The sequence below is a fragment of the Scomber japonicus genome, chromosome 2 (genome assembly GCF_027409825.1).
Source record: "Scomber japonicus isolate fScoJap1 chromosome 2, fScoJap1.pri, whole genome shotgun sequence".
Classification (NCBI taxonomy): Eukaryota; Metazoa; Chordata; class Actinopteri; order Scombriformes; family Scombridae; genus Scomber; species Scomber japonicus.
This window is the reverse complement of record NC_070579.1, coordinates 24,100,590-24,128,143: the sequence shown is the minus strand read 5'-3', so window position 1 is coordinate 24,128,143 and position 27,554 is coordinate 24,100,590. Positions and strand designations below refer to the sequence as shown.

Here is a 27,554-nt window from a genome sequence, read left to right as displayed (position 1 = left end):
TGCCTCTCTCCAGCATCTTCAAACATATTGCATTATGGTCGCTTTTGATTGCATTTCAGATTAGAGAGCGGCAGTGGAGAGGGAGCAAAAGAGTCAGATAGACAGGGATAGTGAGAAAGAGAAATGGTGGCAGAGAGAAAGAGATGGATGAGGATGAGAGATGTAAAACGCAGGAAGAGAGAGAGAGGAAGGGCAGATGAAGGAGAGAGACAGACTGCTAGGGAGAATGAGAGAAAGAGTTTAAATCAGAGACAGAAAGAGAGAGAAAAGGGGAAACAGGAAAAAACATAGGGAAAGAGCCTCTGGGGGAGCGTATTATATGGCCGTTACCCCCCTCTGGTGCTGCAGCGAATGGGAGAGGCTGAGTACCCACTATTCCAATGACCTTGGAGGTCAGTTGGAGGAAAGCAGCATTAATCAAACTGACGCCCAGGCTGAGGCGGATGATAGCAGGCAGCAATGTTCACAACAACAACCCCCCCTGTACACACGAACACACACATACACACAAAAACACACACACACACACACCACACACACACCACCACCACCCCTCCATCCCTCATATACACATCTCCCTCCCGCTACATTTATTTGTATTCCTTGGTTTTATATATGTATATGCTGTCTTTCTCTTTCTGCTGTCTATCTTTTTATACCATCCTCTTTTCTATTTTCTCTTTCTTTCTGTCCTTCTCTCGCCTTCCTCCTCTCTGTATGCCCTAAACCCTTTCTGGATCCCCTGCTACAAACAGTGAATTAACCCATCTCCCCCTGTGTTAATGGACTTCTAAATATCAGTCCTTGCCTGTGGATATGCCACCAACATTTACATTGGATATGGGATTGAGTTAGCTGCCTTCTGGCCAGTTGCAGACGCCTAGATATTGATTTGCTTGTTTTGCTCTCTGCGTTGGCGCATATTTTGTGGGAATGGCTGGCTTTGTTTCAAATTACTATGTGTGTATATAATGAATGTGGAGAGGTATGTGAAAAATGACATGCAGTGCCATACCTCAGATATTGGCCTATTCATGTGGCCTTTACCATGGCCTTTTATCTAATGTCAAACATACATGTAAATACAGAAGCAATCATTATTTTTGCAACATTACACAGCGGTGTCCTACTACGGCCACTGTGGGGAAAAAAGTCATAATTCTGAGATTACAAAGTTCTCTTCTATAACCTACAGTCAGATGTAAGTGTAAAAGTAGAAAGTAGTCTAGTCGTTTTGAAACTTTTTACATTAAAGGGGATGTATCAAGCTTTTTGTGATATTCTGTTATTTGTATGCTGTATTAATGTCTAATATCTATGTTCAACATGGTCAAAGTTTAAAAATTTGAGGTTAACATATTTAGAAAGGGTTCTTTCAACTTAAAAGCCCAGGCTTCAGTCTGCGCTGAATGTTTGGTATGTCTTGTTTTTGTTGTCCACTCTCAGAGTTTGGCTCAAATATGTATGGATGTATTTGAGAAGTTTGTATTTCGAGTAAAGAACGTGAAAAAGTATTGAATCCTGTTACTACTGTTTGGTGGTATGATGACATACCCTCACATGTGGACAAATTCAGTGTGAGCTTCTGGAAGCTAACCAATCAGAATGGAGAGGGCTAATTGAGAGGGGGGCCTTAAAGAGACACACGCTAAAACAACCTATTTCAGACAGAAGCTGAACTGCGAGGTTGCATAAAGAAGCAATATCAGTTAAATAAAGAGTTTTTTAAACTGTAAATCATGCAAAGATATTCCAATAGAGCCACAAGATAAAAATGTAGACCTGGAAATGTATATAGTATGTGCCCTTTAAGAGCAGAGTTTTTGATCATATGTGGGTTTTGGGCTGCCACAGTCACTGCATCCACCTCCCTTACAGTTTTTACAGTTGGAGATACACAGTAGGACTTCACGTCCCTACCTACTGACAGTAGGCTATGTAATGCCAGCCAGCCAGTGAAAAATAAAGTCAACAAGCAAGTGTGTACATGTGGTGTTTCTGTGTGTCAGTCAATACAAACCAATCAATACACCCAGGCCCTCACTTGATATGGTGTGTGTCTTGGAGTTAGTGTGAACGTGTGTATGTGCGTGTGTGTGTGAGAGAGAGAGAGTGAGAGTGTGTTTGAACTGGGGGTGGTTATGGGGGGCTGAGTTAATCTGTGACCGCTCGTCTGCGCTGATGATAGTATTGATCTGGTGAAGATCATCTGAAGGTCAGGATTTGTTGTCTCTGTTTGGACCGCCTTGATCTTAATATACTGTCTGTCCTTTCACTGCTGGTAAAGAACATGTTAGACTATTTACTTTCTAATAGAAACATCAAATATCACAGTGATGGACCTATAAAGATCAACGCAGCAGACGGAAAAATAAATCTCTGGGTTTAGGTTTTACAAATATGAGTTAAAAGAGATGGAGGACAATGTGTGTGTATCAGTGTTTTGAGTGATCAGCAGATGAAACAATTCATATGTTATAATAATCAGTTCTGAATAAGCCACAAAAGCGGATCCTGTGATGTTAGCATTTTTTGATTGACAGTTCTGCTACCTTCCGTCTCTGTGGGTCATTATCATCATTCTGAAATGATGAAACAGAAACTAGGCTTGTTAGCACTTAATTATTCATTTGAATCCATAAAGGCAATCAATTAAGCTTAAGTGTGCAATAAATCTGATTAACCAGTCAGTTCCCAAAACACCATAAAATCCACGCAGGTCTTATACCCTGGTAATGAGTTTGCAAGTAGGGAGGGGGAAGGGGCTAATAAGTGAGGGTGCTCACCCACAAACACACACACACACACACACACACACACACACACACACACACACACACACACACACACACACACACACACACACACACACAAACCCTGGTATACAAACCGCTACTGTGGTTGCTGCTTTTTTTTCTGGGTGATAATTTGACGTATTAGCTATTGGGGATGAAAGATAAGCAGGGCTTAATGTATGCTAATATTATGGTCTGCCGCTTGTAACAAAATAAAGCAAGGTCATCAGGAAAAGGCACACTTGTAATTAATAGATGAATTCATTACAAAAACAATGACTCAGTTCAGAAACACCCATTAACGAGATAAGGCATTTGAAACGAAAATAGAAACGTTAACGTTAATGTGTTGACAATGAGTGTGACTATATTCAACCTTGCATTGCTGTTAATGCAGCGTGTGTGCATTTGATTTGGCGAATCCAATGGCCTCTTTTCTGCCACCGCTGTATCATTCCTCATTATTCTCTGACACACTGGCTTGCTGCCTTTCCCCTTTCCTCCTTCTATTCTAGCATTCCTCTCTTCCTCCCTCCCTTCCCTCCCTCCCTCCCTCCCTCCCTCCCTTCTTTCCCTCCCTCTCTCCTAGCCTTCCTCTATTCCTCTCTCTCTCTCTCACTCGCTGGCCTTTACCTGCTTGCTTGTCTCAGGGGAAATTACCACAGCTCAGAAACGCTGTCCTACTGCACTGCAACGCTCTGCTCTGGTCTGCCTCCCTCCACCCATACAGCACACACACATAAACACACACACATATTGTAGAGATGCACCCACACACACTCATGCACACTGCCCCACCACATATGCACATACACACACACAAACACACACAGCAGCTGCATAACCCTTCCTCACCCTAGCATTGCCCCTTTACCACTCTTTTTCTATTTGCTTTTGTACCTCCCCCATAGCATATTATGTACAACAGAGAGGCACAGCAGTATAGGGAGGATTAGAGACATTTTGTTGCCAAGGTCTGCACTGCATTTCTGTGCAGGAAATGGTCTAATAGTAATCTTTGTATCTGTTTGCCTTTATGAACAACGTTTGTAACAGCCACTGCATCCATCTGTCTATGTGCATGCATGTCTGTTTTTGTGTATGGAAATGTGTATAGTATAACATATTATGTGTTGGACCATCTCTGTTCAGAGTAGTTCACCCTATAGTCTTAAAGAAAGTTAACAAAAAGGATCCCTCCTCTCATGGACCACCATGCCTTTAGCTACTTGCAGTCTCTCTTATCTCTCATTGCAATGCTGCAGACCTTAGAGATGAGCAATGAGCAACTCAGCAGGGTTTTACCACTCTACACACTATTATTCAATGGATAGGCACTTCAATCACATTGCTAATCAGAGTGAGAAAAACTCATAATGAATGTTTCAGCTCAACCACACAGCTTCTACTTGCAAATTTTCCTTGAAGTAGTAGGACTGTGAGAGCTGCGGCGCAACATTCGTCTTTTATGGGCAGTTAGGAGAAGGTTTCATTTGGCTCCTTCCTCTGTCAAAATTATCATCATGACGGTCCTTTTGCATATGTCAAGTCATGCCTTTGGAAATGTCACTTTGAGCGAAGCAGCAGTAGCTCGCTGTCTGCATTTTGATTACTCACATGCATAAAGTCCAGACTGTGGAGGAGCATTGTGTATTCATAATCAATACAAAAATACTGACACCACCGACTCATCAGTCGCTCTGCATCACACAGCAAACTATAAATGTCTTCTTCTTGAATGTAGTGTCCGGGGAATAAGCTTTAACATCAAGATCTGCTTTTGAGCTCAGTGCTGTTATGAAATGTTTGGTTACCCCTCAGATCATGTTTGTTTGTTTATTTCCGCAGGATTAAATGTTAACATGATGCATGTGGAATGGGGCTTTGTATTTTAGACTAAGGCACAAAATAGCTTTTAGTGCTAAAAATGTTTTTGATGATCATATAAATTTAGCTAGTCTGCCACAAACTGTGGAATATATTTTGACTTCTGAGGCAAAAGATATTGGCTGCTAAGATTCTTTTTATGTCATTTGTCTGCTGATGTGTCTGGCTTTTATGAATGTGTGATTATTAATGTTTCTGGATGAAGATACTATCTCTCATGGGAAACATGTTTAAATGATGAAACATAGCCACAGAGCACTTGGATACATATGCAGATGTAGCCACAGAACACATAGCCTAAGTGTGCATATGTGTATTTTTGATGTGAGTGTAAAGTGAGTGTGTGTGTGTGTATGGTATGCATAAGAGTCTTTGCTTTAGTGTATGCACATGCATTCTTGTGTGAATTTGTGCCTGCATGCGTGTGTGTCTGGCAGACTCCGGTGGCGGGCTTGAAATTAAAACCTTATGCAGAACGCGGCTCATGATTGGGCTGGAATTAAAACAAAAGGCAGAAGAGCACATTGAAAAATTGGAGAGAGGAGAGGAGAAAGAGAATGGCGAAAGCAGCCGAAGGAGGAGAAATGTATTGTCTGAGAGGGGAAGGAGTGAGCGATTGCCTCCACAGCAGTCCTACAGCTTGTGTCTGGACTGTTTTATTATCAGAATGTCAGGCGGACCTTTCCCATTGGCTCACTTCTGTCAGCAGTCTGCTTAAATGTGAAAGCAATTAGGGAAATTGGTCGAGTCAAAGAAACATCTCAGAGACACCTAAAAGAATAGCTGTGATGAGATGGATAGTGGATGAGCACGAAGAAGCATGTGCACACACTCGTACATGTAAATACATGTGCGTGTCTGCATACACACACACACCCTCCTTGTCTTTTTTCTTCTCAACTACATTAGTGCGCACATACCTAAGTAGTTCTCTACTTTGATGGCTAAGATCATGTCAAAGCACTATCGTTAATTCAAGTCTCAGTTGTCCTTTGTGGTGCATAGATTTCCATCTCACTATAACTCATCTGAGTTTACAGGAAGGTGATTTAAGCTACAAGTAATGTAGATACTTTAGTTTACATGAGAATGTAATCAATCTCAAAGGTGATGTCTGGAGTAGGCACATTCAATTAACTCCGAGACTAAATGTTTACCAGGAACACAATTTATTTAGGTGGCATGAATGAACTGCAAATTCCTGCATACAGTTTAATAGTCTGTGAACTACACAGTGAACTACATATCCCTTAAGGCATTTTTCTGAAGGCATTCCCCCTCTGCTCTCACCTCTCTTAACCCTGAGTATGGAACATCTGCTTTCTCCATTCAGTTGGCGCTTGCTGTTTTAATAGCTTTGGGCATCTTGCCTTGAAAAGGGGAAAAAAAAACTTTTGGCCGGGGCCCCTGGCTTTCTCATTAGCAGTCTCTACCAGTGATGTATAGGAGCCCAGAGCTTTGCTGAGAGAGTTCTCACTGGTCAGCCTTTCCTTTTGTGGACCACAGCCTTGACCTGTTCCCACCACACAGTGTGTGTGTCTGTGTGTGTTTGTCTACGCATGGAGCGGTCATTTCCATGAGAAAGGAGTGCAGAGAATGGACAGGGGCCGCATTTTCTTTCTCTGAGGCGGCTGCAGACACGGTTCAGGGGCAGAAGGGCGACCTCATCCATCATGTTGTGAATAGCCTGGAATTATCAGCCCATGTTTCTGGACATCATGTGATCAAGAGATTCTTGAAAAAGGTCATCTTGGGTAGAGGAACTTGGCGTTGGCCCTTTAAGAAGCATTACAATCTGCTAAATAAAGTTCATGATGTAATTTCAAAACTGCTTTAATTACTCATATCTATTTCTGCACTCTTTCATTCAGTTTAGTCATGCGTCACATGACGGCATGGGCATCATATTTCCATATTAGAAAATATTAATATGTGACCAAATTACAAGGAGCCGGTGAGGACAGTAATTAAGTAGATTCACATAAGCACTGTACTTTTTTTGAGGTACCTCTTTATTTAAGTATTTCAGAGTTTTTTGTATTTGAAATGTTAAAATTTGCTTCACTTAACACAGCTAGAACACTGCAAAACTTTTTGGTTTACTTGGCTACTTGAAGGCAACACAACAAAAGCTGTGAACAAAACACTGACATATTGTCATCTTATAAAGCTGAAAGGGCAATTGTGCAACATTGGCATTCATTTAGAGTTGTGTTTTGCCACCTGACCAATGTTAGTCGCAAATTCACTCACTTTATAACTTTTTTGTTGTTGTCTGTTTAGCTTCTAAAGATTCCCTGGTTTGTTTCTAACATCTGTTGTTTTTAAAACTGTTCAATAGCTACAGGAAATAAGAATGATGACACCAAACAGAAAAAAATAAAATTGTGAGCTGTAAAACCACAACAATGCATTAAGAGATGCTAAAAAAGGGAACTGCAAAGATGTGTGATTATTCGCTGTGCATTCATCATTTTGAGTGTCATCTTTTGTATTGCAAGTGGTTTGATTAATGCCTGTCAGGAGGAAAAGTGTGTCTGCAACATTAAAATGACTGTATATTTACTTGGTATTTATGTCTGAGGATTCTCAGCCATCTAGGTTACAGCTATGAAAGGAGGGGTTGAATGAGTGCAGCTGGACTTGGCTAAGCATACTTGAAGATATTTCACCTCTTATCCAAGAGGCTTCTTTAGCTCTAACAGACTGTTGGGGAGTCCCTGGTATTTAACCTGTGAGGGGTCATTATCAAGGTCATTGATACCACTTGGTTCATTAGTGCCCCGGATTATTGTAACAACGGTCATTAAGAGTCTGTGTAATTAACTATGCTATATCTATTGCTTTTATCTACAATAGCCTACAGCAAGTGCATTTCGTACATGCTTTAGACGTTGTTCTCCTACCAATATCTTCCCCTAAAAATCTGTAACGGCGTCACAGACTGCATGCTTCGGCAACTGCCTTGGAAATACGCGCTGCCAGCCTGTCCGTCCTCTGTGGCAGGTTTGGGGTGTTCGGTGAACGGGGGAGGGCTGTGCGGAGGGAGGCGGGCGGAGTTAGAGTCCGGTGTTTTGGTTGGTCGGGAGTGACGTGTCTGGAGCCACTTCCTGGTCTGTCTGCTCTCTGGAGGAGGAGAGGGAGACTGCAGTGTTGTTAGTTTGAACAAAATGGCTGCGAGACCACTGTCAACGAGAGCTCACTGAACGCCTACCATGACTGTCCGCTCCGTTGTCTGGATCCACACAGAATGTAATCTCCCGGAGTCGTTTCTCACTTTGCATTCGCGGTAGCCAGCCCGTCGCTAGTCGTCCAGCTGGTGACCTAAACAACAACAACAACAAAAAAAAAAAAAAAATTCTTTTGCACTTTAAAACAAGTTGGCCGGCGATTTTTGACGAAAACTGCCTGATTTCTCCGGTTTGCTAAACCTCGCAACGGTCGACGACTTACAGTGTCAACCAGCTCAACGTTAGCTAACACAATTTAGCTGCTTTTTACAAGTCATTTTTTTTATTCCTATTCGTGTTTTGTTTTTGTTGTTAGCTGTGCTTCATCCCCCATCCCCGCCCCTCGCTATATCGTGACGTTTTAACAGACTATTTTTTGGCGAGTGTAATTTCACGGCATCTCTCTCTTTTTTTAAAAAAATGTTTTTGCTCAATGCATAAATTACCGTACTTGCTGTGTGTGTATCTGGCTGAGTAGCCGTTGTTTACCTCGGTATTTTGTCACCAAACTGCTTCAGCAGCAGTCGGCTTATCTGCCAAGTCTCACTTTGATTGCGACTGAATCTCTGCTCCATCTCTTAACGGGTAACTTTAGAAAAGACATCGGAGAATGATTTTTTTCCCCCCTACCATGCACCGACTCTTCATTGAAAGCCGCCAAAGCTGTGGTTAACGCAAGGTAAGTTTAAAAAAATGAACATATTTTCTTGTGATAAATTGATGGCTGTAAATGCTAAATAGTCTTAACAAATCAAAATTGCACTGGGAGGAGAGGAGAGTGGACATACGATAGTTTTTAATGTCAATGAAATGCGTAGAATAACAAACTATATAGCGACATCATTTTTCAGAGCTTTGGTAAATCTCAACCAGCTCAGTTACTTAACTACAACGTTAATACCCCAGCAAGCAATGTCAAGTTAGGGTACCACAACATTAAAACACCCATTAGTAGTCACCATCTGTGCTTATTTAATTTGCTACAATTTATGGATTTAAAATACGCATGTTTTTATTTCCACAAATATAAACCTGTTTTTTTTATATTGATGTGAGAGGGATCCGCCTCCCCCCTTCAAGTAAGGACCCGAATACCCAAAGGGTTTTCTTCAACGGGGATCCCCAGCAAAAAATAGGGACGATAATATGATGCAGGATCGACAAGACAATCCTACAGGAATGACTGAGCAGAGGTTTCACTCTTCTCAGTGTAATCTTAATATCTAAATTATGGGGAGCAACACAGATCTGTTTTCCATCAGATTCAGTAAAAATGTATTTTCTGATAGGCTGCTTTTCCGACATGAATAATGGGAGTTGATGAATATATTTGATATGTGTTTATTTGAAGGGGCTCGCCATGAAAATGTTGGGAACTTTTGTGTTATATCACAGCTCTTTTATGATTGGCTGAGTCGGACTGGAACACACTCTGCACATGTGAGTGTGTAATGTAATGATTTCTTTGACTGACTGAGAAAATTGCCTTGCCTTTCGAAATCTTTGTTATCAGACGGTAATAGGCTTGTTTGGATCACACAGTGCTATCTATAGGTTGTTCGTGGGCTGCTATTATATGACAGCAGGACTTGATACATTATGTTAAATATTTTGATTTGTGCTGGCACATTGCAGCTGCAGAGTTTTCTCATTGTGATGGAGGCGTCACATGGCGGACCCATTTTAACTCCCCTTTAGTGTTTGCAGCGTTCTGTAGCTGTATCACATAATGTATCTTGCACACTATTGTACATTCCACTACACTAATTCCAAGTACATTATTAAACATAGCTGTCCTGTCTCTCTTCCTTCTTTCCTCCTCCACCCCCCGGCTAAGCGAGAAAGCCGGGGATCCTGATTGAACTGTCGCCTTCCATTGCACCCCCCCCTTCCTGCATCCTGTCCCCAGGCGCTGGAGTATAGCTTTTAATGTCCTTGTGTCTTAATTGAAGTACATAATTTCCCGTTCAATTTCAAACCCCCTTTTCCTACACCCCCCCCGCCTCTGACATCTCTGTCACCACCGTCTTATCTCTATCGTCACACACCAGTGAGATGATGAAATGAAAAAATGCGTGCGAGAAGCAGTGGCACACGCACACGTGTACACTTGCAGTCGGAGCGGGGGGACTGTTTTGAGCGTTCAATTGTGTGTTTATGCCTGTTATGTGTATGCCATGTATTGGAATGTATGCGTGTTGCTGCAAATGTTGTGTGTTTGTGTCTGGTTCGGCCAGCGAATACACATGTGGAATACCATGGGAGTGTGTGGACATTAAACTCAGGGCCCTGGCAGTTGGTTAATGCACTGCAGTTGTTAATCAGGTCATAAGGTGCCTCCTGCAAGCCCTAGACACCCAGCTGATGAACAGACACACACACACACACACACACACACAGCCCTGTTCCTACTCAGGGTAAAGGATCCCTACCTTCTATATAAATGCCCAGTTTTCAAAAGGCTGATGAGTACACAGTAAGGGGGTCGCTGTGAAAAGATGTTGCAGGAACCCTCTGGTGTGTATGTAAAACTCGTGAATAGGAGAGAAGAAAGACCTAAAGGAGGAGGGGGTCTGGTAGTTTTTTAAGTCCCTCAGAGTCAGACATGCCCTTCCCAGACACAACAGATTTACTATAGATTCCCACACAGCCTCAGCAGGTGTCTCATCTAGAGGGCACTAGGGCAAATTCATGGTGTGTGTGGGTGTTAGGTCACCTGTACTGAGTTACCCCGAAGGCAGTTCATGTTATGTTAATCTAGACAATATCTAGTCTCATATCACAATATTGATGTATCAATATGTCTACGGAGTAGTAGAAAAGACTTTATTATTTTGGGCACAGGCATATGTAAATTATCCACAGGAATAACATGGATAACTTTCATGGTCTTTGGTGAACATGGATAGTCAATCAATTTGCATCCACATCTACGAATCTATAAATTAGCTCTATCCCGTGTCGTATAATTTGTTCTTTCCCAGTGCAAAAGCACCCAAAATGAGAAATTCAGTCTTTCACTGGGCCCCAGACTCAATGAATTATATTACTCCTTTTGCTATTTTGGCAGCACACTAGGAGGAAACCCATAACCCATGTTGGCTCTGGATCTAACCAGGCTGTAGGCTGTTGGATTCTGGACATTGTTTTGATTAGTGTATTGTAACAAAGCCATGAGGACAAACGCTGGCAGTAACTCCATCTGCAGTCCCTTATCACTGAAGGGGCAGGATCATTTGTTTAAAAGGAAACCAAAGGCTTGCTTTCCCTTGTCTGACCCTTTATAGACAAAACATGAGCATCAGTCGGTTCCTCAGGTTGCTGTCATCTGCCTGGTTTCCTCTACGGTAACAAGTGTAGTTACATTTGAAATGGGCTTGCTTACCCTTTGTCACTGCATCCTCCGTGTGGTTTGGGCACTTTCATTTCCATATAGAGGTTAGACATTTTTCCCTAGAATATAGAAATTCAAGTAAACAAAAAGTTTTTTCAGACTCATATCAGACATTTTGTGTTGGACCTGGTAAATCCCACTTAGTCTTTCCTTGGAAAAGTGGCTTGTGTTGCCTATCCCTTTTCCCCGTCATTGACCTTAGCCCAGGCCTGACCGTGGTAGTCACTGAGCCTGTGATTATGAGGCTTTTCAAACAACTGGCACAGTCCTGATAGATAACACGCTTAACACCACCACAGGGTGTTGCTCCAGTCGGGGGTCCCTGACTGTAGAATCAGCTGGATTCAATAGGAGGCTGCCAAAAGTCATTAACCTCCTTCCTTCCTTTATGGTTGGCTATTTTCAAGTTGAGGGGGGCAGGATAAAGTCTTGTCAGTCAGTTGAGTTTGTGGGGCCATTGTACTAAAAGAGGAGTGTCTGTGTATGTGTGTGTGTGTGAGAGCCAGTGAAGAGAGGGGGGTATATTTTGATCGTGTTGTTAACAGGAGATAGGCAAGAAGCCAAAGATAGTTACTGTATCCTTAGTTGAACAGGCATCATCCTAAAAACAAACATGATCAATCTGTCGTTCACAGAGTGCTGACTGAGACTTTTTAGTGAGTGATTTAAGATGTTTTTTGCTTTTCTGTGTTTTTTCTTGTCTGCTATGTTCTTTCTTGTGAAAAAATGCACCAGGAAAAACCTGTGATTGCTACTGATGTCAGTAAGTATGTTTACATGCAGCAATCGTGTATCAGACATAGTTTGGACTTTTAAAATGCTTGTAAACACCATAGTCCGATCTACATCAGACCTACATCAGACCTACTTCGGACCATAACGGACATCTCAAACTCAGATAAGAACACCTAGATAATTCGTTCATAGTCAGCATTTTAACGCCATGTATACTCAGCAATCGTATCTAAATTGGATTTTGCATTCTGCGCATGCTCGAGAATTTCCACTGGGGCTTTCACCTGGAAGTGAAAGATCCGTTGTTCTTTTTATATGCATTATTAGAAGGAAAATAATGCACGAAATGTACGCTACTGTAGCATCGTCCATCTCCTCGTACGCCATCCTTGTTTGAATGCTGTCAGATAGTTTGTTGTTGCTGTTAGGTAGAGGTCAACCGGAAGTGACTCTTTCTTGAGAGGGCTACAGCGCCACATAGCGTAACGGAGTCAGCCATGCTCCGGCCATTTATCCGATTCTCAGATAAGTGATCCGGTCTTATGCATGTCTTTATTTGATATGATCAGAAATTCGAATTTTTTTGCTGCATGTAAATGTACTGAATGACTCTTCATGGTTTACCCAACTATACCTCTGTCTTGACCACAAATCTCAGACTGTTTATCTGTGGTATGAGATAATGATTTAATGTTAAGATAATCATAATCTTATATTCTGGACTCTCAGCCCTAAATTTCACACTTCCTGATAGCAGAGACACTTGAATGAGAGTGTACGTTATAACATTAACTTTTCATAAGATGAAATAATAAATAGTTAATCAAAATTGGGTTCAGGCCTGTGCGATGGGAAACTACCAGGTATTGGTTTGTGACCAGGAGCGTTGCATTCAAAGACAAAACTTAGTATTAGAATTATGTCATACTTGGGGCTTTAGCATTATAGGAGGGTTAAAACAGATGAGCCCTGTGGGTGTTTGGAGGCGGGATTTGGGGGTCTGTTTAACCCCCTCCTGTCCTGCTTGTCCAGCGTGTGTGCCAGTGGAGAGGGCAGGGGCTTAGGGGGCCCACCAGGGGTAAGCCAGGTCAGAATTGAAGCAGGGGAATGGGGGGAAGGGAGGCTGAAACCTGGCGAGCTGCTGCCTGTGAGTCTTGGCAGGGGTCCAGGGGAATGTTCAATGTGCCGAGGTTTGGTGGGGGCCTCCTTTCCTCCCTCTGCTCTGTGTTGGCTAATTGGAGAGACATGGAGAGAAGGAGAGGGACATCACATGGAAGCTGACAGAGAATATGCAGGACGTCAAATCTACAATGTTCCCTTTTTCCAGCTCCAAACTAACATTAGACAGCCTTACTCATTATGTAACAGGACTAAGGCCCCACAGCACTTCCAAAGCCCTTGGTTAAAGCTATGTAAATAGCACTAGCATGCGTGGGCGCTACGGCTAGTAAGCTCAAGTCATTTGTTTGCTGTCTGGACTGTTATATCGCCACAATATCAACTTGAATACAGTCAATGAAGCTCAAGTGTCTGTGGTGTATTTTGATTGTTAGCATACATTTTCAAATATATTTGACTAAACAAAACAGCAGGAAATGACGAATAATTATTTTATCAGTGTTTGAGTTGAAACTTAGATAAGTTAAAAAAATATGATTTATTTTGGGAAGATAAAGTTTTAACAACAGAGTTAGGCAAAGCTTTATTCACATTTATTAAGGCACTGTGTTTGAGGATTCTAAAGATTTGTGTCAAGTAAGTTGACGTTAAGCCCAACATGTGAAACTGTACCTCCCTTAAATTTTTGATACCAAACTTTCTACATTATTTTGTAGTGTTCTCCATATTTTAAGAACACCGTCATGAGTTAAATCCATTTCGGGAGTAATTGTGAGCTTTGATCTCACAATGACAGGTATTCATGCTCGCTAAAGCTGTTGGTATTTCTAAATTTCCTCCATCATCCCTGCAGTATTATAAGAAGGGGCGTCACATTCTTTCTTTCTTTTTTTACATTTTCTCCTCTTCCTTTCTGGCTTGCACCAGAACAAGCTTTGTTTAAGCACAGCACTTATTTTCGGTTTGTCTCTCTCTCTCAGGGTCTACAATATTGCTTTCACTGTTGACAGCCAGTGAATAGTTGACTGACATTTGTTGTGTCAAAGTAACCTTGAGGGGAGTGCAGCCCAGCCGATTATCTCATTTGTCTTTGCCTGCATCATGTGTGTTTTGGTTTGTGTCCTTTGATTTAGTTTGCCACTGCACATTTTGACAGTTTGATGGTGGAAGCGAAGGTGCAGTGCCTTTGAAACAGCAGTAAATGACCATGTTCAGAGCCTGCTTGTGTCTAAAACCTCCTAGCCACCCAAATATAAATGAACAGATGCACAAATGGCATCAGTTGAACTCTGTCTGTTTCCTGAACTCAGGAAAGGGGTCATTACACCCCATCACTGTAGTAACCAAACCAACCAAATAATTATAAAGAACAGGCCTGCTGTATCACAGGGCAGCTGGGTGCAGTGTCAGTGCTGGGAGTTGGGGCAAGATAGATGCTGCAAACCAAAATGTCTTGAAACTGCATTTCAAATGGACGACCTCGGCAACATGTCCCGGGAAAAGAGATCTGACAAGTAAGAGGGAAAAAGGGCAAAACAGGATCCCTGAGCTATCAGATAGCCACCTCGCCTCTAAAACTGCTAACAGCTGCTTTCCGTAAATTTATTTCCAGCATTAGGAGACCCTAAAGAAGAGAGTGAGTGGAAGAGAGAGAGTCTGTGTTGTGCTGACTTTTGTCTCATTTGTGGTCCAACTGTAAATGAAGAGTAAATTCATCAAATTCAGTGCCCCTTTTATCGCTATTTTCCAAGATACACATGATACAGCCTCTACGGGTGTCTCAAACGGTTTACTCATCGTCCTTAACGTTTCCCAATACCCAACACCAGACGCCCACTGAACACACAGTGAAGGAGCAGACGCACAGACTCGCCGAAGATGTATCTGGATGCTTTGGACCACTCAACACTCTGGTGGATGGGTGATGTCCAGCGAGTTGGACATCACTTAGTGTTTATGCCATTATTTTGAACATGGCAGACACGTTCTCATTATACATTTAAACGGTTCACTGTGATGTGTTTCTGAACAGGCAGCGCAATAACAGGGTCGTGATTCAGTAATGATTAGCATTGCCTAGTTTGATCTGAGTTTCATGAACTGGCCACGTTGTGCTGGATGGACCTCATAAAGTTGATGTTGAATCGTGATAGTTCAAATCAGATGTGGCAATTCGTACGCACCTCATCATGCTGTATCTATCATGAACCGCACAGCTGGATCTCCTGCTCCTCATAGAAAATGAATAGGGTCCATCAGCTTGACGTGTCAATGGAAATAGCAGGCTAGCAGTGTGACCATGGGCGCCAATCATAATGCTTGAACGCTACGCGGGGAGTGTCTTGCCAAGAACAGCAGTGGGATCTTCAGTAAAACAGGCCTACTTGGTACTGTGCATTGTGCTGTTTTCCTATTTAATGAGCTGCCACTGTGTTAAAGTTTCATATCGACTTGGCAGAGGAAGCAGCCGGAGACACTGAGAGCTAAAAATCTGGAGGCAAACCTCAAAGCTGTTATTTATAGCGCAGCTCTGACTCTCTCACTTTCTGATTCTTTTTACTTTCTTTCTCCATTTCGCTTCCCCCGTCACCGCTGCTCTCCAGCCACCCGTTTGCCCTCAGCCAGTCTCTCGTCGACCGATCCCACCAACCAAGAATATTACTGCCACAGTTCATTGAGCAAGTCTAGTCTAGTAGCAATAAAATGTTGTTGTATATTTTCACAAGCTGCCCTCTCCACCTGCTGAAAGCAACGGTGGTATGCACAGAATGCTTACAAACCAAGCGGCCATTGAGACTGTTAGTGTGACCGAAGGACAGAAACACGCCAACAACATCGTTATTACTGCTTATCAACTGTGGAATTTACAGGCTTGTTTTCCTCCAGACATTCAGGTTGAGTAAACACAGATGAACACCCACACACATCGGTGTAGAGCGTTGAGGTCTGTAGCATTAACAGGTATTGAGGAACCATTCCCTCGGTAAAGGCTTTCCATGATAATGTCCCATGTAATGAGGCTCTGGAGAGCTCTGTGGCTTTTTTTAATGCCACAGGAATGGGCGGCTTGCTGAATGGTAATGGTGGTGGAGAGTGGATTTACCACATTCTGCAGCCACGACCTGACCATATTATTACTTTTCAGCTGAGAAAGTCTCCTCTCCATATTCTTCCTCTCCTCTGCGATCGGTGTTGTGTCTGTGGTTGGTCTGACAGCCGTTCACAACACGTGAAGCTGCAAGTTTTCCTTGTGGCTCTCTTTCTCTTTTTTAAGTTCTTTGTCTTCACACTGGTGCAGCTCTTTTTTTTTTTATCCCCCTTTTATTCTCTTTTTCACCCCCCACCCCACTTACTGCCATGTTTTTTCTCCCTGCATCTCAAGCTACTAGCGGTCAAGGTGCATAGATATTTCTTCCACCCCCGTTTTCCCCCCCTCCTTCTTGTCTGCCAGCCTCAATAGTGCTTAGTTCAGTTTTTTTTTTCTTTAACTCGTCCATTTCTCCAGTGAGGATTCTTTCTGTCTTCCTCGTCTTACAGCATAGTCTCTCTTCTCTCTCTCCGTGCCCTGTCTGCTTCTCCGGCGGCTGTCGTTCTTAATTGGTGTTGTTCTGTGTCTGCTTTCATCCTCCGCCTGTTTTTTCCCCTCCTCTCACCCCCCCACCCCCCACCCACCCGTCTCCCTTCTCTCCTTTGCCGCCCACCTCCCTTTCCTCTGCATCCCTGACGGAAAAAGACAGGCATCAGACAGACTTCCTCCCGCCTATGTACATCAAGCTTCCCTGTGTGTGTGTGTCTTGTGTGTTTTTATGTGGCTAGGTTTGTGTGTGTTGTGAGTCTCTAGCCCCTTCGTTCCTGTACAGTGCGTTCCCCTCGTCATACCTCCTTCACTATAGCTTAGCCCTATAGACCCATGATATGCAACAATGTCCTGCTTCACAGGAGGAGAGGAGGTTTGCCTGGCTGCACAATTTCTTCAGTTTTCCAAAAAGACCCAGTTTGCTGAATATGGGGATGTTTTCCTACTCATGTCTGTATTCAGAAGAAGTCAATGTAGGATCACTTGTTAGGACAGGCTTTTAAGGTGCAGGAAGGATAGGGTCTAGGCTCTCATGTCGTATTTTCTTTAGACTTGCTTTGAAAACGTGAGGAGATGGGGATCATTTTGGTTCTGAAGACCCTGCTTTGGCTGTGGGCCTATGCTAATATTCATTCCATTAGAGATGAAAAAAAAGTAGCAGGCAGGTTAACCGGTGCATCTGAGCTACATTATTAAACAACAGACTGCAAAAATCTGCCTCACATGTGTTTTTCTTTAATAGCGGCTTGAATTTTTTTTATCATATTTTTTTATTTTGTTCTTAACTTTATTTATTCTGTTATTGCTGAGCAGTGGGGGCAATGCTCAGTTGTGAAGGTGGCTGAGGGCAAGAGTTAAGTAATTACTGGTTTAGTTAGTGGTGATGTTCTGTTGGCTGAGGTGATCTCAGCCCCTTTAATGTGGGAGGAAATTGAATGACAGGCAGTGGCCTTGTGGGTCACTCACCTCAAAACAGGACATATTTTGCCTAATTGCAGTGTCATTCTGCCAGCGATGGTGAACCTGATGCTGGAAGGTAGACACTGCAGGGTGACTGCTGAGGAGATGCTGGTGTCAGCAGTACTGAGAGAGAGAGAGGGAGAGAGAGTGAGAGAGAGGCAGGTAAGGATATATGTGGGAGCAACAGAGGTCAGGAGGGAAGCTAACTTTGGCGTTGGCTACGTCAGCTTAAAAGACAACTGTGCCCTCTATGACATTGTACAGGATGACAACTGTTTTTCTACCACACAGCTTCCAACATTTAATAACAAAGATAAATCCTCAGACGTGTATTGACAAATAGGAAATAAGATATGGATAACTTTAGGTCAGCAACAATTAGTCAGTTAATCCATAAAATTAGCTATTTACACATGATTTTTCTTTTTTCGAGCAATAATTACAAATACTTTAGTAGCCGGCCTTTGTCTGCTGACAATTTGCAGCTCTTCTATGTCTAATGTGATATTTCATTAATTACATTTTAAAGAAGCTTTATAGTATGTTATAGGCATTTTTCATATTTTGTTAACATTTAATTAACTAAAAAAATCAAAAGCTAACTAGCTAATTTATCCCTATAGAAAATAACTGTAATAGTATTTGTTCTTCCGTGACCTGATTTCCCAGCCTTTGTTCGTTGTCATCTTCTGTAGCTTAGTAACTAGATAGGGTGGATCCTCTCTTATCTGAGGGTGGTGCTAAAAGGTGAGACTACCAGAATGACAGCTGATGAGGAAAGAAAAATCTAGCACACAGAGTTAATAACTAAAGCCAGTTTCTAACCACTCATATGTGGGTGGCTGTGGCTCAGAAAATAAAGCCGGTTGTCCACAAATTGCACAGTTGGTGCTTCAGTCCCTAGCTCTTACTGCGCAGTAACTTCCAATGGCAAATATATCCAGTTTCAGGGGCAGCATGAGTGTGCGCTACATGACACACCCACTCTACTACATGACACACCCACTTGGTTAGATTTAGGAAGAGGATGATTTGGGTTAGGGTTGTCGAGTGTAGTTGTGACCACGGTCTTGGAATCTATGAGACATACTGGTTTTGAGCTGCCCGTGGGAAGAATGAACATGTAAGAGTCTGTCTATTCTTGATTTGAAGCTCTGATTTTGCTGTCTACTTTCCTCTTTAGAGCACGCCAAATTACTTTTCTCTGACTCACTTTCTTCTCCGACTGTTTTCTCTCATCTTGTCTCATCTGTCCCCTGTGTGTGTGTGTGTGTGCATGTGTATCTCTGTTTGCCTCAAGTTGCAATGCTTATTGGAATGGAGAGATTTGATTGGATGAGTAGCATCATGTGAGATCATTTACATTACATGCAGTTGGTCTGTGAGTTTCCTGGACTGCTAAACCAGTGCTGTAAAGGCTAGGAAAGCTGTGCCAGCTAAAATATAAATTGTCCATCAAAATTGAATAATTCTCAATAATTTGTCGGCTATAGTCAAGATAGGAGTCTGGACCCGGACTGCAGTCTGCCTATCAGTGACCTTGGCACTACTCGAAACAATGCCCCAATAATGTAGGGTCTCATCATGCTCGTACAGCGTAGGAGTGAAAATCATCAGTAGCCCATTGATATTAATGATTGTGTGAAATTTTAGCAGTGGTGCTCATACTACACATACTGCATACAATTATCTGTGATCTCACAAACACACACACACATACACACCCACGTCCTCACGTAATTGGTGCTCCTATTTATTACCTGAGGGCTGCCTTCCCCCAGCTGCTGAGACAGCACAATAATACACACAGACTTGTGTGTCTATGAAAAATACTGTGTAAGTGTGTGTATGTGTATGTGAGAGAGACATTGTTAGCAGGCGTTGAGACTGAAAACAGCCCTGCATTATAACAATGCATTGGGTGTATTGCATTAGGTGAGACATATAACACTATCCAGGAAATCCAGTTTGAGTCACAGATCTATGAGTTTAAAGACTGATCAGACACCAAAACACTGCACAGAGGTTTATAATACCCAGAGACAGGATTATACAACTTTGGAAATGTTTAACAGCAATAATTTAGTTTCTTTTTGTTTTGATCATCATGAGGTAAACAGTAGAAATACAGCTTTCTCGTTACAAAGTGATCTACCAGGAAGGTGTGCTTGAATTTGAATGACCAAAGCTGATGTCATGTTGCGTTGGCACCCCTACTGTTTCACTGGACTGCCCCCCATTCAAAAGAGTGAGGGGGCTGTGTCTTTTTCATTTGGTGCTAAAGCCAATCTGAATGCAGCCTTGGGGAGCAATCAATGGAGGAACAGAAAAATGAGGAAGAGAAAATCCAGATGGAGTAGAAAGTAGTAATGTAGGGATATCTTCTTTCTTTCATTTTAGCCCTGCTGCCATGGCCACTAGTCTGGCAGTCTCCCCAGGGTTTGGCTATGGACTTACTGTTGACAACAGCGTTCAGTGTCTCTCTGCCCATCTGTATATCTGTCTTACCCTTGTCTACTTTCTCCCTTTTCCCTCTCTCCCTTACTGCCACGCAGACTTTACTCTAGCGTCTGACTCTCTGTGAGGCCTCTGCTGTCTCTTTGATTGACAGCTCTGTCTCTCTGCCAGTGGGCAGTACAGTAGGAGGGAAGCCTTTCATTAATCTCCCGTTACAAGCTTTATGATTCATTCATACATTTAGATTTTTATTCATATCCAGGCCCTGTGTAGGCACATTTAGCGTTTAGTTTGTCAGGGACAGTACGCATTCATCAATGTCAGGACTTAAACTAATGACTATTTTTATTATCAGTTCATCTGCCAATTTATTTTGAATTAATTGAATAAAGGTTTGGTCTTTAAAATGTCAGAAATCAGTCAAACCCACTACCCACCACCTACTACAATTATCTCTTTGCTTTATTTGTTTGATCCATGGTCCAGAATCCAAATACATTACATACACATTTAATTACGATAATATGGAACAGAAAAAAGCAGGGTGTTTTCACTTTTGAGAGGCTTAAACCAGAAAACGTTTGGCATCTTTTTAATTAAGCTTCTTCAGTAATCAGAATTGTCGGACCTCATATATATATATATATATATATATATATATATATATATACATATCAGCACTTAGCTACTTCTCTCATAGTCCATTATTATTAGCCAACATGATCAACTAACAGTGGTTTAAAAAAAGACTCCCTGAAGCAAATAACATGGTTAGGAGTCTTGCACACAATGTGAAGCTAGAAACAATGCAGACCACAGAATTTGTCCAAGTAATAACAGACTCCAACACATAATATTTGCAGTGATAGAGTTCCCTTCTTGTTTGGCCTCAGTAGAAAGGCTAGTTGACCTAATGCAGTCTTTTTTGCAGCGTTATATTAGTGATTACTTTTGATAAAGTTTGTGTTATCGAATTTGTGCAAATTTAACATATCATTTGAGCAGTGGTTCAATCTGTGAGAGAAAGTTATGTCCTTCCATTGAGGACAAAGCACAATGACTTATTGTACAACTCTGTGTGTGTGCGTACGTGTGTGTGTGTATGTGTGCAGTTTTCACAGGATGAGCAGCAAGGAAAAATAGGTCATTATTTTACACTGATATGGAGATGATTGATTTTACTTGCTACAATTTAGAGAGCAATATAATTGATTTGATACGACATAGTGCTGTATTATAGATTAGTGTCCATCGCACTTAGCAAAGACTAAACACACACACTTTTAGTCCTTACGGTCCAGCTCATGCCTCTAATAGTTTCCAGGAGCAGTCACTAAAGCTGAGCCAAAGGAAATACAGGCTGAAATGAAGCACTTAGTTTCTCTGGCCCTGGGGCTAGTTATGCAGCTAGTTTGACTCACGCCCACTGGAAACAGATCTCAGTAAAAAGGGCCTTGTGTCTTATTCTCTCAGTCTGTTGCATTTACGTTGTCTTCCTTTTTAGTCCTTTTAATTCATTGGCTTTTTATTTTCTTGCTGGTTCTTGCTGTCTTTAAACCACCCTTTTACACGGGGCTTCACTCTTATTGTTCACTCTCTGTGTCTTTATCTTGCTCTCTAACTCGCACATCTTTTTTTTGGTCAGATTAATTCAAGTCAATTGGTTTCATTGGCATGAAGGTTTTGAGAACAGTGTTTTCATTTTCCGTTTTTTCCTTTTTTTGTCCACTCGAGTCCCCCCTTTACATCTTCCTCTTTTCAGTTTTTGTCCATGAAGGAAAGTGTTGTGATTTATGTATGAATTGATGATTGTTGGTAGAAAAGTTTTTCTAGACACTTGGCTCTGACTTACACATGGATCAAAAGGAAGGGGCTGAAAGTTTATATGCTCCGTATATGTGTTATGTTAATTGCGATCGTGCCATACATGCGCAAAGTGTTTGAAGTACATGGATGTGCATACTCATAATATTAATGAAAAAGTAAAGGACACTGAGCATTTGAGCTGAAACTCAGCCTCTCGACTTCATGTTTTCACTAATTGCTCTTTTCTTTTCTTTTCTTGTTGGACAGCTGAGAGAAGCTAGCAACAGAAGAAAGAGAACCATTTGATGGAAGAAAAGAAAAAGAAAAAACTAGACGAAAAGACCAAGAAGGACGTCGCTCAGAAAAAGGTAAAGATGAAAACTATTGCACATGCTCACACGCTCATTAATGAAGCTGTTTAATCCCTCCTACTGAACAGCTTTCAACAGTTCATCAGTAGATTTGAAATCAGTAGATTTGGCTGATTGTGTAGGCAGCAAACCTTCAGTCAGTAAACAAGAATATTCTGTTCAATGCCGGCAGAAGAAAAATGAATAGACTGGATCCACTTTACCCAGTAATAATAGTCCTTTTCCTCGTATGTAAAGCTCCTCTAGGTTTAGTCATTACATTTTTTTATTATTGCACTAAAAGTCATCCTTGCTGTATTTAGTTCAAGCAAGTCCATTTCTCTCTGTCCCACTTGCAGGCTGCTGATCAGAAACCCAAAGGTGAGTGTCCTGATCAACCCAACTACAGTCTCTCATCTACCTCATTTTCAGAAACTACATGCCATCCACTCATATACATTAATCAGCTCTGATTAACGCACACTGACCCGTAAAGGCATACACGTACGTTATTCACCCATTATACACACATAACATTTAGCGTTTTTGTACACAGATGGACACACACAGTTTGCACATGCATGCACAATTGTGCCGTTTGACTTGCTGTGTCTCAAACACACGCACACGCACACACACACACACACACACACACACACACACACACAGAGCAGAGCAAATACAGTGAAGTCAAATGCAGAGTGACGCCCAGTACGCCTGCAGCACCAGGCAGTGAAGCGTGAGGGTGCCCAGACAGCACACTGTGTTGTGTGGGTAGAGGATGGGGGGATGGGGTGAAGGGGGAAGGGAGAGGAGCAGTGGAATAAAAGAATGGCATGAGTGCAGCTGAATTGCTGTGAGAGTGGAGCTGGAAGAAGATTGTCCTCACGTGCCCTTGTTGTTTTCTTGAGATGCTAAAATGTACTGTTTCTGTGTATTGCTGTTACATTAGTTATAGTTTCAAATGTTTAGAGTGTTGCCTCTGCTGCTATTAGTTGTCCCAGTGAAAAAGCTGTGATTTGCAGGTACATATATCTGCACTTTCTCATTTAAGAGAATGGAGGCAGGAGTCACCACTCTGGAGTGACTCCTGCCTTTAGAGTTAGTAATGATGCAATTAATGCAAAATTCTTGAAATAGCTTAAGTAGGGTAAAGACAGTATGTTGATCTGAGCAAGGTTGCTGCCTTTAAATCCTCAATATGTCTCTAGCCAACATGCCCCCCCCCCTCCAGTTTGAACATAAGCGTGGCCATCTGGGTATAACTGTTGGGCTTTAACAAAGGTCATCACAGCCTGTCCTAATGCTGACCTGCCTATTTAATTGCCCTCACTGTGTTTCACTGCCCTATATGGGAGCTTGACCTTTTACCTATAAGTAAGTTCCATAGATCCTACACAAAGCTAGCTTATCCTTAATATGAATTAGCATTTAACGCTACTCTTTTGCTCTTGAGTGATTTCATGGAAATGCAATTTTTGAGAGGAAGAATTTCTGATTCCCCAAGGCTGAATAAGAATTCAGTCTCAAAAGTGTTTGATGTCTCTTTGTAGTACTCAGATAGAGCGTGCTTGTCATAACTATTATTTAGAAAGGAACAAAGAACATATGCACATATTAGAAGAGAACAAGCATTTTGTGATGCACAGCTTAAGTCTTTTTTAAAAAACATTATTTACACATGGCAGATTCACTGTTTCCATGAGCACCCTGTTTCACACTCAAAGTTTACATTCATACCTGTGACCTTTTACCTTTTATAACCAGTCTTATCTGTTGGCCAGTGAACAGCTTTACTGGACTCTTTGGTGGTTAAATGACCTGCTTTAGGGCACCTCAGTGATGGTAACCTGGAAAGGGTCAACTCTGCTTTTTAGTTGTCCAGCTAGTCTGTTGTCTGACAAGTGGCTAGTGAGTGTCTTTGCTACATATGTGAGAAATGCATGTTGGACTAGACTAGGAGTTAGTCACACACTTAAATTGAGGCTTTTTATAGTGTCAGTAGATGAACAGTGTGGGGAGTGGAGCCCCTTTAAAGCATGAGTCCTCTAATTTTATTAAACTGAAAGCTTAATTGGACAAATTATATACTGAACATCAGCAGACACTTGGTATCTTGATGCTCTGACAGGCCTGTGCTACAGCCATCTTGAGCATATTGCTTGTTTTAAGAGGCCTGTATTTGGATTTGAGGTCAGGTGACTGACTTGGCCTGTCAAGCACATTCCTCGTTGCTGTTTTTGTGCGTTTGTTTGTGCATTGCTCTAAAATTTGGCCACAATATAAACCTCACATTCACATATTCATTTAATTTCAAATTCAATGTGCCGGATTATAGCCAAATCAATGAAAAGTGTATCACAGCCCTAATACTTTCTGACCGCACTGTACTGGCGTGTGTGACAGAGGAAATGTTGAAGGGCAGGGAGGGAATTTTGATAACTGCCTGCGAGAGAGGCCCACAGGCAGGGGCTCAACTATAGAGAAGGAGGTAGGAGGAAGAGGAAGGAAAGGGAGCAAAACTGAAGGAAGGAAAGAAAAGAAAGTAATGAAGCAGGGAGCACTTTAGACGAGTGCCAAAAATGACCATCGGGAGTCAATGATGGTGCTAATACAGAACGGGACTAATGACATGGGCATTAATTTTATGGTATGTTTAATGAGAGATAGAGAGAGAAACGGACATAGAATGAGAAACTGATTGTGTAAATGTAGTGAGTCCTCATGCAGACAAAGATAAAGAAAGTAGTGAGAAAGAGGTCTGTTTGGAGACTAATCGTTCAGTGAGCCATCAGGACCTCTGTGAGTTTACTTATAACCTCCCATCTGCAATATCTCTTAGAGGGAAGGTGGTATCAACTGGAATGAGCTGAGTTTTCATGCGTGACACTAAATAATAGAGGTGTGTGTGTGTATGTGTATGTGTGTGCAGGAAAGTAGGAAATCAGTATGCGGCAGTGATTTGTGTCTTTCCATCCATATCAGTGAATTCTGCCTTCCTTATACACTCTCAGAAATTCATAGACACATACACATGCACACCACCTCCCCCATCCTCACCGTCTTTTTCTGCTTTCCTCTCTGCAGGCCTCCTCGGTCCCAGGCATTTCAATTTGTTTGCGGTAATCGATCTAGGCCTGGCGCGTTCATATGTATGAAAATGAGATAAAGCTTCAGCGCAGTGGAATTAACTTCTCTGCCCCCCATTAGGCATGGAGCTTCATGAACGCAGGGTTCCAGGAGGCACTGTCCCACTGCCCCAGCCCACCTCCCTCCATACACACAGGCTGGACCTCTGATGCAGCCCCCCCCCCCCCCCCCCCCCAACCCCCACCAGCCCACCCTCATTCTCTCCTAGTCCCCATTACCTCAGAGGGATGCTGATTGTTCACCCCAGCACACGCACAGCTTCATCACTATATCAGCCACCACTACAATCACACTCAGTCAGCTTGACTGCTACACATACCTACCAACACACATACACACACACACACACACACACACACACACAGGAGTGAAACACAGAGTGTACATATATGTCAGGCTAAAGATAATGTATCTGTAGCCACAGTCGCATTAAAGGATGTGCACACTTCCCTCCCTACAGGGACTTGGATCCTTTCAATCTGTTCTCAGTGGCTGAAGCAAATGTGTATACTGTGCAATTACAGAAGAGCAAAAGCAATATTATGCGAGCCATGGTGGTTCATGGTGGCATGCAGGTACTCGCATAGAAAGATACACATAGAAAGTAGGAAGTTCCACAAATGCAATTCATGATAAAGGTGGCTACACACAGGCACAAAAAGCCACAGTAATACCTCAGTGCGTCTGTTGCATTCCCAAACGCCGATAATCAGAAAATCTGAAATCTCCATTTTTGCTGCTCATGCACTTTTCACTGCTGAAAGGTTAGAGAACAAATGTAATGCCTGTCACCATCTCGTCCCTAACTCTCCTCCTTTCCTACACTGTTTCCTGCGCCTGTTTCATTTCAACCGTCGCTACGGTCGGCCCCAGCAACTGCATCTGGGGAGAAACGTATTTACACGGTGTCACCACAGTGATAACAGCATTAAGTTTTCAAAGTGGCGAGAGATGCACATAAACACAAGTGTGTTGTATAATTCTGCATTGGATTAATTTGCAATTTCACATGCTATTAATTGCGTCAACACTTTGAAAGGGAATTTCATGAATTGCAATCTAATTAGAGGCTAATTTACTTTAACATTCAGGCTGCTTTTCTCTTCTGTTAACCACATTTATAAACAGTCAATGAATTAATAGTGAATAGCTTGTGAATTACGTCCTGTGGATTTATGACTGCAGAGCATAATTGTTTTTCCTCTACCCCCTGTGTACTAGCCCTGCATGCATGTCAAGTGCCGGAGGAGTGAAAGATGGAGGGAGAGAGCAGGGTCAGAGAGAAAGGAAACAAAGAGGGGCGCGCAAACTTAAACAACGCTTTCCTCTCAATGTATTCATGTTGTATGATCACTCACAAGCTGCCGACAAGAAAAGCCCATTCGATGCCTTTTTCCCTCTCCCGCATAATCTTCTCTTCCTCAAACATTGAACCGCTTCATGTCAAATATCGGGCAGATAAATATGATGTAGCTCAGCTGTTATGAATGACAGTTCAGTTTGTGCTTTGAGGCCAGGTTCTTTACGTCCATGTGTATATGATTCAGAGACTGCCTGTGTGTCTGCATAAGGGGCCCCTCTCACTCTTCCCTCAGGCCATTGTCAAACTGCAGATAGACTACAGAGAAGAGAACAGAAATGTCCAGAAACCATATTATTTTAGCAGTGTAGCTTGATTTGATCAGATTGCCTTTATTAATTGTATTCAGTATAATATTATAATGCCTTTTCATTGAAGTCATATAGTATAGACTCACGTTTGGGAATAGCTTCTTAAATTGCACATTTTAACCCCAAATGGGTCGTTCTCCAATTGCGATTATTCCCTATGCTCTAAAAACCCTGCGGCTCAGGCTGCGGAAGACCATGTTTCTTAAAGTTTAAGATACCTTGCATCATGCTACATATCTATGCAATTCAAAAGGCATTTAACCTCAGGCAGTTGTTGCCCTCAGGCACTGACCTCAGATGGAGGTGTAGTATGATCCTGTTAAAGCTACCCAGAGAGTGTGTTAGCTACTGTTAGGGCTAAAAAAAGTGCTCTTGTCATAATCCCAACATGCAGGAGAGACACAGCTGAGATGAACAACCACG

The 27,554-nt window shown here is 42.2% G+C and overlaps 1 protein-coding gene across 2 annotated transcripts in view; it reads left to right on the top strand.

The window, feature by feature from the left end:
• The first annotated feature begins 7,843 nt into the window (after positions 1–7,843).
• LOC128368061 (trinucleotide repeat-containing gene 6C protein-like) overlaps positions 7,844–27,554 on the top strand; it is a 58,456-nt gene continuing 38,745 nt past the window's right edge. For both annotated transcript variants that reach the window (XM_053328802.1, XM_053328794.1), the window contains exons 1-3: positions 7,844–8,591; positions 22,228–22,328; positions 22,670–22,691. In XM_053328802.1, the coding sequence (XP_053184777.1) occupies positions 22,266–22,328; positions 22,670–22,691 (85 nt within the window). In that variant the 5' untranslated portion in view covers positions 7,844–8,591; positions 22,228–22,265. The remainder of the gene's footprint in view (positions 8,592–22,227; positions 22,329–22,669; positions 22,692–27,554) is intronic.